This window comes from Loxodonta africana, chromosome 15, assembly GCF_030014295.1.
Source record: "Loxodonta africana isolate mLoxAfr1 chromosome 15, mLoxAfr1.hap2, whole genome shotgun sequence".
NCBI classification, from domain to species: Eukaryota; Metazoa; Chordata; class Mammalia; order Proboscidea; family Elephantidae; genus Loxodonta; species Loxodonta africana.
Genome location: NC_087356.1, coordinates 29313411 through 29328400, shown reverse-complemented (window position 1 = coordinate 29328400; position 14990 = coordinate 29313411). Strand labels below are relative to the sequence as shown.

The 14990-nt window shown below is 46.2% G+C and overlaps 1 protein-coding gene across 2 annotated transcripts in view; it reads left to right on the top strand.

The window, feature by feature from the left end:
- SLC4A5 (solute carrier family 4 member 5) overlaps positions 1-14990 on the top strand; it is a 91559-nt gene that overhangs the window by 15968 nt on the left and 60601 nt on the right. For both annotated transcript variants that reach the window (XM_064268750.1, XM_064268749.1), the window contains exon 3: positions 4065-4194. In XM_064268750.1, the coding sequence (XP_064124820.1) occupies positions 4065-4194 (130 nt within the window). The remainder of the gene's footprint in view (positions 1-4064; positions 4195-14990) is intronic.

Genomic DNA, 14990 nt, shown 5'->3' with positions numbered 1-14990 from the left:
ATATGTTGAGGTTGGCTTGAGAAGGCTGCAGGACTCCCAGATAGAGAAGTCCAATGGCAGTGGGAAATGCCTAATGTAGACTAGACCTGGCTACAAGGCGGCACCATAAAAGACGTGAGTAGGGAGAGGGAGAAGGGAAGAAAGCCAAGAAGGAACCCTAGGGAAGACCGACTCCACATGTTAGCCAGGCAAGAGGACCCAGGAAAGCATGCTGAGACAGGAAAAAAAAAAAAAACCTGTTGTGACCAAATCGATTCTGACTCATAGCAGCCCCATATGTTACAGAGTAGAGCTGCTCCATAGGGTTTTCTTGGCTGTCATCTTTAGGGAAACAGACCATCAGGCCTTTCTTTCACAGAGCCACTGGGTGGGTTTGAACTGCCAACCTTTAGGTTAGTAGTTGAGCACAAACTGTATGCCACCCCGGGACCTGAGGCAGGGATGAGATAGGAAAAAAAATATTAAGAAAGTGCCATCCTGTGAGATCTAACAGTAGCATTTCAGTTCAGAAGGAGTAGTCACCATAGCTGATGTCCCAAAGAGATAAGCCAGACCCTATGGCGTTGGTTGGTTTTGTTGATTTTATTAATTCATTGGTTTGACAATAAGAGAAAACAAGAGGGCTCTGAGGGCAAGAGTTGTGAGAGTAGCAGGGTGGTACACAGTAGGGAGTGGTGGGGACTGTGGCAAACCACAGTGTATGCCCCACCCAGGAAAGGTAGCCATCACTCAGCTCTGGTTAATTTTTGTTGGGAAGGAATGTGGGTGCAGTCATCGAAGAATCTGAATTTTCAAGAAAGGTCAGAGATCTGGATTTTTATATGAAATCTCATAATTTGTTTATGCTACCAGTAATTTCAAAAACTTTTATACTCTAAAAAAAAACTATGAGGGCTGAATTAAACACATCTTCAAGCTACCAGTTTGAAATCTCTGCCTTAGTTAATGTCCTTAGTGTGATGCGGGCTAAAGCAGTTAATGCAGGTTAGGTGATTGGGCAAGGAGGGATAAAGTGGAGAGGGTGAATGTTAACTACTCTTTCAAGAAGTTGGGGGTGAAGGCCACATAAACCAGAGACTCCATCAACCTCAGACCAGAAGAACTAGATGGTGCCTGGTTACCATCAATGAACGCCCTGACAGGGAACACAACTGTAATTCCCCAACAGAGAGGGAGGAAAGTGTGGAGCTGAACTCAAATTCATGTAAAAAGACCAGACTTAATGATCTGACTGAGACTGGGGGAACCCCCAAAGCCATGGCCCCCAGATGCTCTGTTAACCCAGAACTAAAACCATTTCCAAAGCCCACTCTTGAGGCAAAGTTTAGACTGGACTATAAACATAAAATAATACTTGTGAAGAGTGCTTCTTAGTTCAGATACAGACGGGCAACTCCTGTCCAGAGTCAGGATGAGAAGGCAGGAAGCGACAGGAACTGGTTGAACAGACGCAAGAAACCCAGGGTGGAAAGGGGGAGTGTGCTGTCACATTATAAGGATTCCAACTAATGTCACATAACAATATGTGTATAATTTTTTGTATGAAAAATTAACTTGAGCTGTAAACTTTCACCTAAAGCACGATTAAAAGAAAAGAACATCTTAAAATGAAGAAAAAGAAGAATTTGGGGGTAAAGGAAGGGAGAAGGTGAGCAGGAGAACTTGGGAGGCAGGCAGAGTCAGGGAGGATGTTTGGAGACAGAAGAGCCATTTATAGGCTGAGAGAAAGAGAGAAGAGTTGAAGACCCAGGTGAGGAGAGGCAAAATGGGGTGGATGAGCCCAGGGATTAAGCTGCAGGAAAAATTTCTTTGTTCAAAGATGGGCTGCAACAAGGGTAAGGATACAAAGGACTAGAAGGAGGGGGTGGGAAATTGATGGATTTCATGCCTGGTGGCCTTTATTTTCTTGGGGAAGTGGGGTAGGAGATGGATCAAGAGGCTTGAAGAGAGGGGCACAGATTAGGAATGGCATCAAGGGGTACAGGAAATGGCTCTAACAAGGGTGAGTGGAAGGCTGGTGCACTTCTGAAACTGCTAAGGGTGGGAACCCTCCACTTGCACAGTTGGGTGGTTTTCTCCAGTGGGGCTCGTGAACCTGGATGCTGGGGTTGGCTGTGAGAGTGGTTAAGCACTTGTTACCTCCCAGGTCCTGTGTCAGGTGGTTTATTTTCTTCATCTGATTTATTCTTCCCAACTACCCTGTTTACTCAAGCTGAGTTCGGTCATGAGTAAGTGGCAACTCTGAGGTGCACACCCATGTCTAGCAGGATTGACTGTCCATTGGGCAAACTGCCTCTACCATACCCCTGTGCCACACTGTCTCCCACTGTCAGTGGATTCTGGTCTGGGCATTGGCTGGATAGTATGACTGTGAATCAAGGAGTAAGAAAGTGGAGGGTGTAATGAAAGAGTCTGAAATAATCAGCCATTGGTGGCCCATGGAGAAAAAAGTGAGGGCAGAAAGGGCTGATAAACTAAAGGGACAGAAAGGCTGGGAGGAGGGGGAAGACTTGATGAGGTCCAGGAGACAGTCAATGACAGCTTGAACCAGGACAGGGGTAATGGGGTTGGTGGGGAGGGAATGTATTCTTGAGACCTTTCAATATGGCGTGGAGATGAGGAAAAGGAATGAGCTGAGGATGACTCCAGTGTGTCTACCCTGTGCAAGTGGGTGGAGAGTTAAGCCTTTAACCAAGATCTGACCTTGCTTACCTCTTCAAATTCATGTCATGCTACGCTTTCCTTTGCTTACCATGTGTCTTGGTCACCTAGTGCCGCAACAACAGAAATACCACAAGTAGATGGCTTTAACAGAGAGATTTATTCTCACAGTCAAGTACGCTAGAAGTCCAAATTCAGGATGCCAGTTCTGGGGGGAGACTTTCTTCTCTCTGTCAACTCTGGAGTAAGGTCCTTGTCATCAGTCTTCCCATAGTCTAGGAACTTCTCTGCGCAGGAGCCTCAGGTCCAAAGACACGCTGTGCTCCTGGCTCTGCTTTTTTTGTGGTATGAGGTCCCCATATCTTTCTGCTTGCTTCTTTCTTTTATATCTCAAAAGAGATTGGCTTAAGACTGTCTAATCTTATAGATCTCATCAATATAACTGCCACTAATCCATCTCATTGCATCACAGTGATAGGATTTACAACACATAGGAAAATCACACCACATGACAAAATAATAGACAATCATACAATACTGGGAATCATGGCCTAACCAAGTTTGACATATATTTCTGGGGGACACAATTCAATCCATGACACCATGTCTAACCACACTAACCAACACATTCCCATCTCAGAGTCTTTGGAACATTTGGAACACTCTTCTTTCTCTCGCTAGACAATATGCTTGAGAGAACACAGGCATGTAGGCCTTCTTCACAGCTTTATTTTCCAACACCTAGAACAATGCCTGGCACATAGTAAGCGTTCATTAAGCATTGAGTGGAAGAAAGAATGAGTGAGTGAATGGATGAACCCAGGAGATGTGTGATGGGAAAGAGTATAGATTCAGTGTTGGAATGCTGAGTTTTGAGGTACCTGGGAGACACGCAGGAGGTGATATCCTGTGGGCAGTAGGAAGGCAGGTTGGAGTTAGGGCACAGGCTGTCAGTTTGCCCTTGATCTCCCTGCCAGTGAAGAAGGTGGGCCCACTGGCACATGGTGCATGTACTTTTGCATGGCTGACTGCCCCTTGAAGACCAGTGCACTGGGAGTTGACTGGTTTGGAGCCCAGTGAGGAAAAGGATCTCTCTGGGATTGTTAGGCTGGAGCTGGGTCACGGTCTTTCTCATTTCACTTTTCTATTCTGTAACCTGGACTTGATGCTGCCCTGAAGTCTGAATTCAGACTAAATTCTACCACCTCTTTTATCTCAAAGAGTATCTTGCCCACCTCCAACCCACAGCGATATGAGTCCAGCCTCACTCAGAAGCTGGACTTGGTACTACTGAACCAGGAAATACTTCTCCCTGTGTTTGGTTCCTGCTCCATTTCTATCAGCTTTGTGGCCTTACTGCCTGCTATAGGACATACAGCAGACCTGCTGCCCTCCATTTGCAGGGTCTCCAGCTGCTGAGCAGCTCCAGGACATCCTGGGGGAGGAAGATGAGGCTCCCAACCCCACCCTCTTCACAGAGATGGACACTCTACAGCATGACGGAGACCAGATGGAGTGGAAGGAGTCAGCCAGGTGAGGCAAGAGCCCTGGAGTGACATGGGGGTCGGGGACTGCCCACTGTGGCCTACGTGGGATCTAGGCTGGGCTGACCCTCCTGGTGGGAAGGGCCACCATCCAGGGGCACCTCATCTTTTGAGTTCTGCCAGGGAGCTTCCTGATCCCCAGAGACCCGCCCACCTGTCTTCCTTGGTGTCCAGAACTGTGTTGCACACTAAGGAGAAAACAAAAAATGTATGACTTTATCTTTATCCACAAAGAAGTTAAAATCTAAGTGGGAAGGTAGAACAGTCACCAGTGAGGCCATGAGAGAAAAATACAAGGGTGTATATTCTTCAATGCCAAATAGTTCAAACTAAATGCTATTGGAGAAGGTAAGATCCAAGTGGGCTGGGGTAGATAGTGAGGCTCCTTGGAGGGCAGGAAATGTGTGCCAGGTATGTTAAGCCTGAGTGGCAGTGAAAATCCAGATATAGACATCCAGTGGGCTGCTGAAGAAAGGGACTTGGCAGAGTTTGAGGCTGGCACTGCAGAGTTGGAGCCATGGAGGAAAGCGTAGGAGGCAGGAAGAGCTCTGTATATGGGATCAGTAGGAGGAAGAAGAGAGCCAGGAGGCTGGAGGGGAGCCGCGATGGTGAAGTCATGGAAGTCAAGACAGGATCAAGGGGAGGAGTGGGCTGGCCATACCCCCGGTGCCTGGGACAGATCGGCCTCAGAACTGAACTGGATTGGATGGCAGTCCCAATGCTGCAAAGAGCCCAAGGAGAAGGAAGGATATGGTGGGAGGCAGCAGGAGGGGTTCGTGAGAGGAGGAGAGACCCTGGACAGGAAGTTGAGAGAGCCTGGGAGACAGACTATATGGATGTTTCTCAACCTTTTTTACTTTACACACACCCCCTGGAGAAAAATTTAATTTAACTTTATTAAATTAAAATTTAATTTACTTATAAGGAGAGAAATAAAATACTAAGGAATGAGATTTTGTCAGATAGGATTGAGCTTTGAAGGGCTACAAACCATTATAATAGCTAAGATTTTTTACTCCTCCAAGAACCAAGTTTCACTCCCTTGAGGGTGATATCACCCAAGGTGAGAATGCGTGGGACCAGCTCTCCCCCCACCACCAGTTGTAATCCATAGGGTTTTCAGTGACTGATTTTCATAAGCAGATCCCCAGACCTTTCTTCTTAGTCTGCCTTGGTCTGGAAGCTCCACTGAAACCTTGTTCTGCATCATAACAACACGCGAGCCTCCACTGACAGATGGATGGTAACTGTACATGAGGTGCATTAGCCAGGGATCAAACCCGGGTCTCCCATGTGGAAGGCAAGAATTCTACCACTGAGCCACCACTACTCCCCACTGAGCCCTGTGTTGTTAGGTGCCATCCAGTTGGTTCCGACTCATAGCCACGTGGTTCACAATAGAATGAAATACTGCCCGGTCCTGCACCATCCACAGGGGTGTTGTTATTCTTGAGCCCATTGTTGCAGCCACTGTGTCAAACCACCTCATTGAGGGTCTTCCTCTTTTTCCTGACCCTCTGCTTTACCAAGCATCATGTCCTTCTCCAGGGACTGGTCCCTCCTGATAACACGTCCAAAATATGGAAGACAAAGTCTTGTCATGCCTGCTTCTAAGGAGCATTCTGGTCGTACTTCTTCCAAGACAGATTTGTTCATTCTTTTGGCAATCCATGGCATATTCAATATTCTTCTCTAATACTACAATTCAAAGGCATCAATTCTTCTTCAGTCTTCCTTATAGTCCAGATTTCGCATGCATATGAGGTGATTGAAAATAACTGTGGCTTGGGTGAGGAACACCTTAGTCCTCAAGGCGACATCTTTGTTTTTACAATTTAAAGAGGTCTTTTGCAGTAGATTGCCCAATGAAATATGTGGTTTGATTTTTTTTCTTTTTCTTGTGCTTAAAGTGAAGGTTTACAGCTCAAGTTAATTTCTCATTTAAAAAATTATACATATATTGTTTTGTGACATTGGTTGCAAACCCCGAATATGACAGCACACTCCCCCTTTCAACCCTGGGTTCCCTGTGTCCATTCAACCAGTTCCTGTCCCTTCCTGCCTTCTCATCCTGCTTTTGGACAGGAGCTGCCCATTTGGTCTCATATATTTGAATGAACTAAGAAACACATTCCTCACGTGTATTGTTTTTTTGTTTTATAGTCCTGTTTAATCTTTGTCTGAAGAGTAGGCTTTGGGAATGTTTCAGTTCTGGTTAACAGAGCATCCAGGGGCCATAGTTTCATGGATTCTTCCAGTCTCTGTCAGACCATTAAGTCTGGTCTTTTTACGTGAATTTGAATTGTGTTCTACATTTTTGTCCCTCTCTGTCTGGGACACTCTGTTGTGTTCCCTGTCAGGGTGGTCATTGGTGGTAGCTGGGCACCATCTAGGTCTTCTGGTCTCAGGCTGGTGGGGTCTCTGGTTCATTTGGTCCTTCAGTCTTTTGGGCTAGTATTTTCCTTGCATCTTTTATTTTCTTCATTCTCCTTTGCTCCAAGTGGGATGGGACCGATAGATTTATCTTGTCATTTGATTTCTTGACTGCTGCTTCCATGAGCATTGATTGTGGATCCAAGTAAAATGAAATCCTTGACAACTTCAACATTTTCTCTGCTTATCACGACATTTCTTATTGGTCCAGTGGTGAGGATTTTTGTTTTCTTTACATTAAGGCATAATCCATACTGAAGGCTGTGGTCTTTGATCTTCAAGTCCACTTCACTTTCAGCAAACAAGGTCGTGTGTTATTTGCATATCCCAGGCTGTTAATAAGTCTTCTTTCAATCCTGATGCTGCATTCTTCTTCATATAGTCGAGCTTCTCGGATTATTTGCTCAGCATACAGGTTGAATAAGTATGGTGAAAGGGTACAATCGTGGTGCACACCTTAACTGATTTTAAACCAAGAAATAGCCCCTTGTTCTGCTTGAACAACTGGCTCTTGGTCTATGTACAGGTTCCTCATGAGCACAATTAAGAGTTCTGGAATTCCCATTCTTTGCAATGTTATTCATAATTTGTTATGATCCACACAGTCTAATGTTTACCTGTTTTATTGACTATGCAAAGGCATTCGACTGTGTCTAGAAGGAGACTCTTCTTGAAATATAAAGGGGTCTGGCAGTCATTGTCTGCGGGGTGGTGTACTTCCCTACAAGGTAGGCTTTTTGAGAAAAACATCTGAGGAGACCTTGGAAAGTTCTGAGTATGACTTGGCTCAAACTAAGAGTGAAAAGAAAGTGGTATCTAGAAGTTAAAATGACTGAACCCAATTCCAAGCAGATCCCAGAGAGGAGCAGGCTGAGGACCAACTCAGGAAACAGTGGGGGCAGAGTTGCTGAGTGCTTTCCCTCATCTGAGTGCCCTTACTCTACTTTTGCTCCAACCTCCTCTAATCTTCTCTCTCACTAACTCCACCCAATTTCCAGCTAAGTGTTTGAGGCAAGCCTTTAATGAGGTCAGAATGAGGATTTGACCATTGGCCAAGGTGTCCACTGTGGCCTGGACAGTATTTCTGTGTCCTCCTCTGGGAAAACAGCAACAGTAGAGGTGCTTGGAGTCAGGCCCATTGGGGGTGTCACCTCCACTGAAGAATGGGAAGCATTTCCCTCAGCTAACAGACCGTGGGATCCATAGGGAAGCCAGAGGTCTCAGAAGCTTCCAGAATCTAAGATTCAGAAAATCCTGGTGCGTTTTTTGTCACCTTAGAGTAACAGGAGCAAATGATGTGTTGGGGGAGGGAACAACCCCTCACAGACACTTAGGCCCCAGGAGGGTGGTAGGTCCAACTATACCCACATCAAAGAGAATAGAGTAGGCGACCCTTTAATAAAAGTATTTAATTTGCTGCAGGGAGTGTTTACTTTATTGAATTAGGAGATTAACAGACTGAAAATCTCAAATCCACAAAGAATTTTCCCTGGTGGTTCTTTGTCAGGGGTTATTAGTTTGGGGGGATGTTTTGGGCCCTTGAAGAAGGAATCCCTCCTGGATGGATTTAAGTGGGTTTTTGAGCTATGCTGAGCCTTGCTCCTGTGAACATAAAGGGGGCTGTGTGTGCCGACGTCATTTCTAATGTGATCAATGCGGGTAGGTCAGGCCGTTAATAACATAGATTTTTATTAACTCTGTCTGTAGTATTCCCCTGAGGAAATGCAGCTGGCCCTTTGCTGATAATGACCTTGCCTGAAGGGAGGGCTGGATCAAGTGGGGTGGGGGAGACCCCTTCTCTGAGCAAACAATTTACCCAGAATTCCATTCTCTTCCCAGCCCTGTCTGCCTGATTGCAAGGGGAGGGGAGGGAGGGAGAGTGACCTGGGTTGGAGGCCACCCAAATGTGGAGGGCTCTTTGGGGTTACTCAAAAATAACCAGAGCTTAATGTCTCCCAAGAGCTCTGAAAGCAAAGCGAATTCCAAATCCAAGCTGCTTCTGATCTCAACCCAGAGCAGACCAAAAGCATGAACCTGCCAGAAAGCTCTTAGGAGACACACATGCTCCGAGAACATTCCTGCACTGACCAGGAAAGGGCAGAATGAGGGGCAGGAGAAGTGGGTCAGCCTGGTGGAGTCAAACGAGATCAGTACATTTGCAAAAGCCCTGAGTGATTCTCCGCACGTAGCTTGAACATTCCGTTCAACCCTGAAGCTGTTCCCCTTTAAGACCTTGTATAATGCCCTCTCAGCATTATTTTCCCCCTTAGTCTGGAACAGAATGCACCCCCAGCTCTCTGGTCTCACTACCCATCTGCAACCAACCTCATGGGGCCAGAACTGCCCACTCTACATATAAAGCAGAGTAGGAAGCTAAGAGCTTCTACCACAGAAATGATCAACCTCATTCATTCATTCAGCTGATGTTTACTCAGTGCTTGCTATCTGCAAGCCCTGAGCTAGGTTCTGGAGATACAAAAATGAACATGGCAGATGTAATCCCTGCCCGCTCAAGCTCACAGCCTAACAGGGCAGATAGGCACATAACCCGGCATTTCACGATGAAGTGCTATGAAAGCGCAGTGTAGGGCCACTGGACCCAGACAGGAGGGGCCAAGGAAGGCTTCCAGGAGGAAGAGGTGTTCAAACTGAGACCTGAAGGATGAGTCGGAGTTAGCCAGGAGAGGGTAGGGACAGAGAAAGAGGCCGTTGAACAAGGAGTAGCAGAAGTCCCTGTGGCTGGACTGTAGAGCCAAGAGTGGGAAGTGGCTGGGGCCTTATGCAGGCCCTGATGTGGAATTTTAACCTGATGTTGTGAGCTTTGGAGGACCATTGAAGGGCTTTAGGTGTGCAAGAGACAGGCTCACGTATGTGTTTTAGACCAATCACTGGTTTCGGTGTGTAGAATGGATAAATGGAGGCAAGACTCAGCCAGCTAGGAGGCTGGACCAGATCAAAGATGATGAGACCCTGGACTAAGATGTTGGATAGAGAGGTGGGGTGGAGTTGAAACATACTTTGACAGGTAGACTTGACCGGACTTGATGACAGATGGTATGTTGGGGAGAAGGATAGTCAGGGAGATACCCAGGTTTCCAGCTTGGGCAAATGAGTCACGCATGGTAGGAATTTAGGAAACACAAGATACTTAGTGAAGTTTTATTTTGTTGGCTGTTTTAGGGGAGGTTGATGATGAGTTCTATTTTTGCATTTATGTCTGAGGAAACTCTGAGTGGAGATCTCCAGGGTCATCGTGTAGATATATGTCTGGAGTTGAGAAGAGAAACTGGGTCAGCAATATAGATTTGTGACTCATCAGCATCTGGATGGAAATCAAACCCATAGAAAAGGATAAGGTTCCCCCAGAAACCTGTGAAGTAAGAAGAGCCCAGGACAGAACCCCTAGGAATACTAACATTTAAGAGATGGGCAGAGAAAGAGGAGCCCGTAGGAGACTGAGAAGGAGCAACCAGAGAGATAGTAGGGGGAACAAGAAGAGTGCAGATTTCCTGGAAACCAGGCAGACATTCAAGATGGACTGAGTGGCCAACAAGAACAAATGCAGAGAAAGGTAGAGAAGGAAAAGAACTGAAGGGCAGAGCAACGCTGGCAGCCTCAGTGGAGGAGTGGGAGCTGAAGCCAGTGGCAGCGTGTAGAAAAGTGAGTTAGAAGTAAGACGGTGGGTTCAGCAAGTGTGGACAGTTCTTCCAAGAGGCTGGTCAGTGAAGAAGAGGAGTTAGAGAAGTCTCTCAAGGGCACATAGATGGGGTCAAGGGAGATTTTTGTTTTTTGAGGACGAGAGAGATCCAAGCATAGTGAATGCTGATAGAAGGGGCCAGAAGAGAGAGGTTTAAAAGTGTAAGAAGCTGAGAGGGGTTGTGGCATGGAGGAGGCCCCTGGGCCCAGGTAGAGGGGCTCCCAGCCAGGAAGGCCAACACCCCTCCTCCGGTAACAAAGCCGAAGGAACAAAGGGCCAGGTGGCTGCAGCAGGTTTGGAGGCTCCAAGAAGGGAGTTGAGAGAGATTCAGGCTGGTGACTTCCAGGCTGATCTCTCGTTCAAGGAGGGGGAAGTGGAAGAGGTGACTGGAGAAGCTGGGGAATGCCAAGTAGTCTTTCCAGGGTGAAGCAGGTGGTTCTGGTTTATTGCAGTGAAGCCATGCATGGAGATTTGTGTCAGATGAAGGTTCTTAAAGTTGTTTGACTTTGACCTTCTGCATATCTGCTGATCTGGACAACTGTACTAGTCATTATCAAGTCGATTTTGCATCCAGTATCTAACTTGGACCTCCTCTCTTTCTCTAGTCAAACAAACACTGCTACCTGAGGCTTATATAATTCAGAACCTGGATCAAGTTCCAGGTAAAATAGACAAGGTTTCCCCAGTTCTCAGAGGCCCTGGGCTCCAGCCAGCACTTTTGCCTGCTAGCTGTGTGAATGCAGAATGGGGGCTCTGCTGGGGGCTTTCCTCCCCCAGACACAAGGCGATCACGGACAGCACAGCCCTTGGCGGGGCTGGGCCACCCTCAAAGATCCTGCAGCCAGGTTGATGGCACGATCCACATTGATGGGGACAGCCAGGGAGTGATGCAAGCCCATCACACTGTGACCCCAGATGGTAGGATCAGATTAGTTGGCCAGTGAGTGTGATAGGAGGACAGGGAATGGAGGGGAGATGGCAGGAACCAGAGCAGTCAGGTGTGACTGGCTGGCAGCTCCTCAGAACCCTGGAGGTGGTCAGCAAGAAGGACCACCTCCCCCCAGCCGAAGACATCCTTGGAGAGCTCCCACAGTTGCAGTCATCAGGAGGAGAGGAGTCCCACAATCTGAGCACCTTGCCTGTTAAGGGACCCCGGTATACGCCCACTCCACACTTATCGACATGGTTAGGTTCCAAGACCAGGTCATTACGTGAAAATCGGTGTTATGCGAATTTTGGAGGATGACCACATCAGATCATAAAATGCAGGATGACTACATCATTACCTACTGCCAAATTACGTCATTACATAACTGCCAAAACGCTGAGAATCATGGCCCAGTCAAGTTACTCTCGCCTTGCACCTTGGCACTTGTTTCTGCCAGATGTACGTCGTTAATGCACAAAATAGTAAATTTCTTTACTATTGTCATATATGCAAAATATCAGATAATGAGATAGCCAGTGTATATATATATGGAAACCTGGTGGTGTAATGATTAAGAGATATGGCTTCTAGCCAAAAGGTCAGCAGTTCAAATCCACCAGGCACTCCTTGGAAACCCTATGGGGCAGTTTTACTCTGTCCTATACGGTCGCTATGAATCAGAATCGACTTCACGGTACTGGGTTTGATTTGGTTTTTGGTTTATATATATACATAAAAACAAAACAAACCAAATCTGCTGCCCCATAGAGTTTCCAAGGAGCGCCTGGCGGATTCAAACTGCCAACCCTTTGGTTGGCAGCCGTAGCACTTAACCACTATGCCACCAGGGTTTCCAATATATATATACACACACATATATATGTATATGTGTACATATACACATATATACTTTAACGTTTTATTATGGAAAATTTCAAACATCGAAAGTAGAGAGAAATAGTATAATGAGTCCCCATATACCCATCACCCACTCTCATCAATAATTAATATTTATCTGTTTCTACCATTTTTTTGTTTTGTTTGCTTTTGGAGCTTTTGTTTGGTTGTTTGTTTTTGCTGGAGCATTTTAATGAAAATCCCAGATGTAAATATTTCAATACTTTTTTTTTATGCAAAATTAGGATTTCTTTTGTAAACACAACCACAAGTCATTGTATCATCTAACAAAATTAAGAATAATTTCTTAACATCATCTGATACTAGTCTAGATTTCCCTTATTATCTCAAAGGCACCTTTTTATTGTTGGCTTATACAACTGAGAATCAAAATGAGGTCGACACATTGATTTTGGTGGCTACGTCTCCTCTTCTTGTTAGGATTGGTGCTATCAGAATCCAGAGATGCCAAAGGAATAGTCACTCCTGAAAAGTCTCTGGCAGGAGTTCTTTGTGCTGAAGTCATGCGCTCTCTATCCAGTATGTCCAGCTCCAGCTATCACAGCCTAAGCTCGAGTGAGCTGTCAGGGCCTGTGTGTGGTGCCCAAGGAGGAGAGAAATGCCACTGTCATGGTTAGGATGTTTTAGGCTGCAAGTAATAGAAGCCCACTCGCACTAACTTGTGCAAAAGCAAGGAGCATCAGCAGAATACTAGTGTGACCTTAGGGTACCTGAGGAGGTACGCTGTTCTGTTTCTCTGCTTCTGGTCTCTCTCTGCTTCTCTCTGGGCATCTTCTTCACTCTTCCATCACTGTAGCCAGCTTCCTGTGCTTGTGCCTGCCCTTGGCCAATCCTCAGCCTTCATGTTTACATCCGCTCTACTCAAGGGACCAACTCAGAGTTGGTAGCTGTTCCTTAGTCCCAATTCCTATTTCTACAGAAAATCCAGTTTTTCCAACTTTGCTTGTTCCATCTCTGTGACCCAGATCAGCGTTATGGGGAGGGTTGGTCATGTAGTATAAACATGGCCTAGGGAATCTATCCCCACGGATAGCAGGCCAAGTGGACACCCCAAATATGCATCTTACACATATGAAGTAGTGAGGACAGGGTCTGTGGTGGTGCAAATAGTTAATGCACTCAGTTTCTAACCAAAAGGTTGGAAATTTGAGTCCACCCAGAGGCACCTTGGAAGAAAGGTCTGGCAATCCACGTCTAAAAAATCAGCCATTGAAAACTCTGTGGAACACAGTTCTACTCTGACACACATGGGGTTGCCAAGGGTCAGAATCAACTTGATAGCAACTGGCTATTCGTGAGGATGTGTACTTTATGCAATCAATCTTTTGGCCACAGTTGGTGCTTCTAATGCCAATCAGAACTTCCAGAATTCTTCAGATTGCCTGTGAGTGTGTAGGTGGTGAAGCTTTGCAAACCCAGGCGCCTCAGAGATCACCCCCTATCTTTGTACATGAGGATCTACCGATGTCAGTGCAAGCCTACATCAACCCATCGGGCAGTGGAAAAGGGGAAATTGACCTGTGGGTCTGGGAGACCTTTCGAAAGGTTGCCTTTTCCACGCTTTCTTCTTTCCTTCTCAAAACATTTTAGGGGATGTGGTGTTAGGTCCTGTGGGAGAATTAAAACGAATAAGATATGACTCTACTCTCAAAGTACTTATGATCTAGTGCAGGAGTCTGCAAAATTTTCCTGTTAAGGGCCAAAAAAAAAAAAAAAACCAAACCCAGTGCCATCTAGTCGATTCCGATTCTTAGCGACCAGAGAGTAAATATTTTAGGTGCTTTTGTTTGTTTGTTACATGTAGTCCCCTTCTTTCCTCCTCCTCTTCCTCTTGCTTGTCCCCCTTACTTATTTATTTTTTTTACAAACATTTAAAGATGTAAAAATCATTCTTACCTACTTGTCCATGCAAAACCAGGCTGTGTGGCGCCTTTAGCCCACAGGCCATGGTTTTTTGACCCTGAACTAGTGTAAAAAGCAAATGTGTGCTCATATACACAGATCATAAAACCCAGGATGGCATATGCTAAGTACTGAGAACAGGGACTCTAGAGTCAAAAAACTTGCCCTCAGACCCTGCTTCTTATAAGCTTCATGACCTTGGGCAGGCTCTTTGTACTGTAAGAGTCTCTGTCTCCTCATCTGTACAGCGGAACTAATAACAGACCTGCCTTCTGGGCTCTATTTGAGGATTAAATGAGATAATACACAGAAAGTGCTTAGCACAGCACCCAGCACATAGAAAGTGCCCACTAATGTTATTCCTAAGTGCTGTTGATAAATGACACAAAGCTTGGTGGGAGTCAGAAGAAGGAGCTGCCTCCTCAAGCTGGGTGCCTGGGGAGGCTTCATCATGGAGAAGGTGGCCTTCGAACTAGGCCGTGAATAAGCGGAGGTGGAAGGGAGAAGATCTAGGCGAAGGAGGGGACCTATCCTTAGAGCCTTAAATAAGGGATGCTTCCACAGACTCTGAGGGAGACTGACAGGTGTGTAAATGGTGGTTCCATGGGGCCATTACAAATATGTCCTGAACACACAGGCAAGTGGCCTTCAGAGAGGTTTGGCACCAGAAGCCTTTCCCTGGAGGAGCCAGTTTAGAATTTGCTAGTACCTTTGTCTGGTGGCGTCCACTCAGCGATGGGCTCCTCTCACGCCTGAATGAAGATATAATGTGCAGCAAGAGGGACCCTTCACTGAATGCAAGGACTTGGGAGCAGAGTCTCCCAACCCCCCATTCCATTCACTACAGCTCCCTGGAATGCCACTCCACTGCCCCCTCCCCGAAGCTGCACCACTGTGGTTAATGACT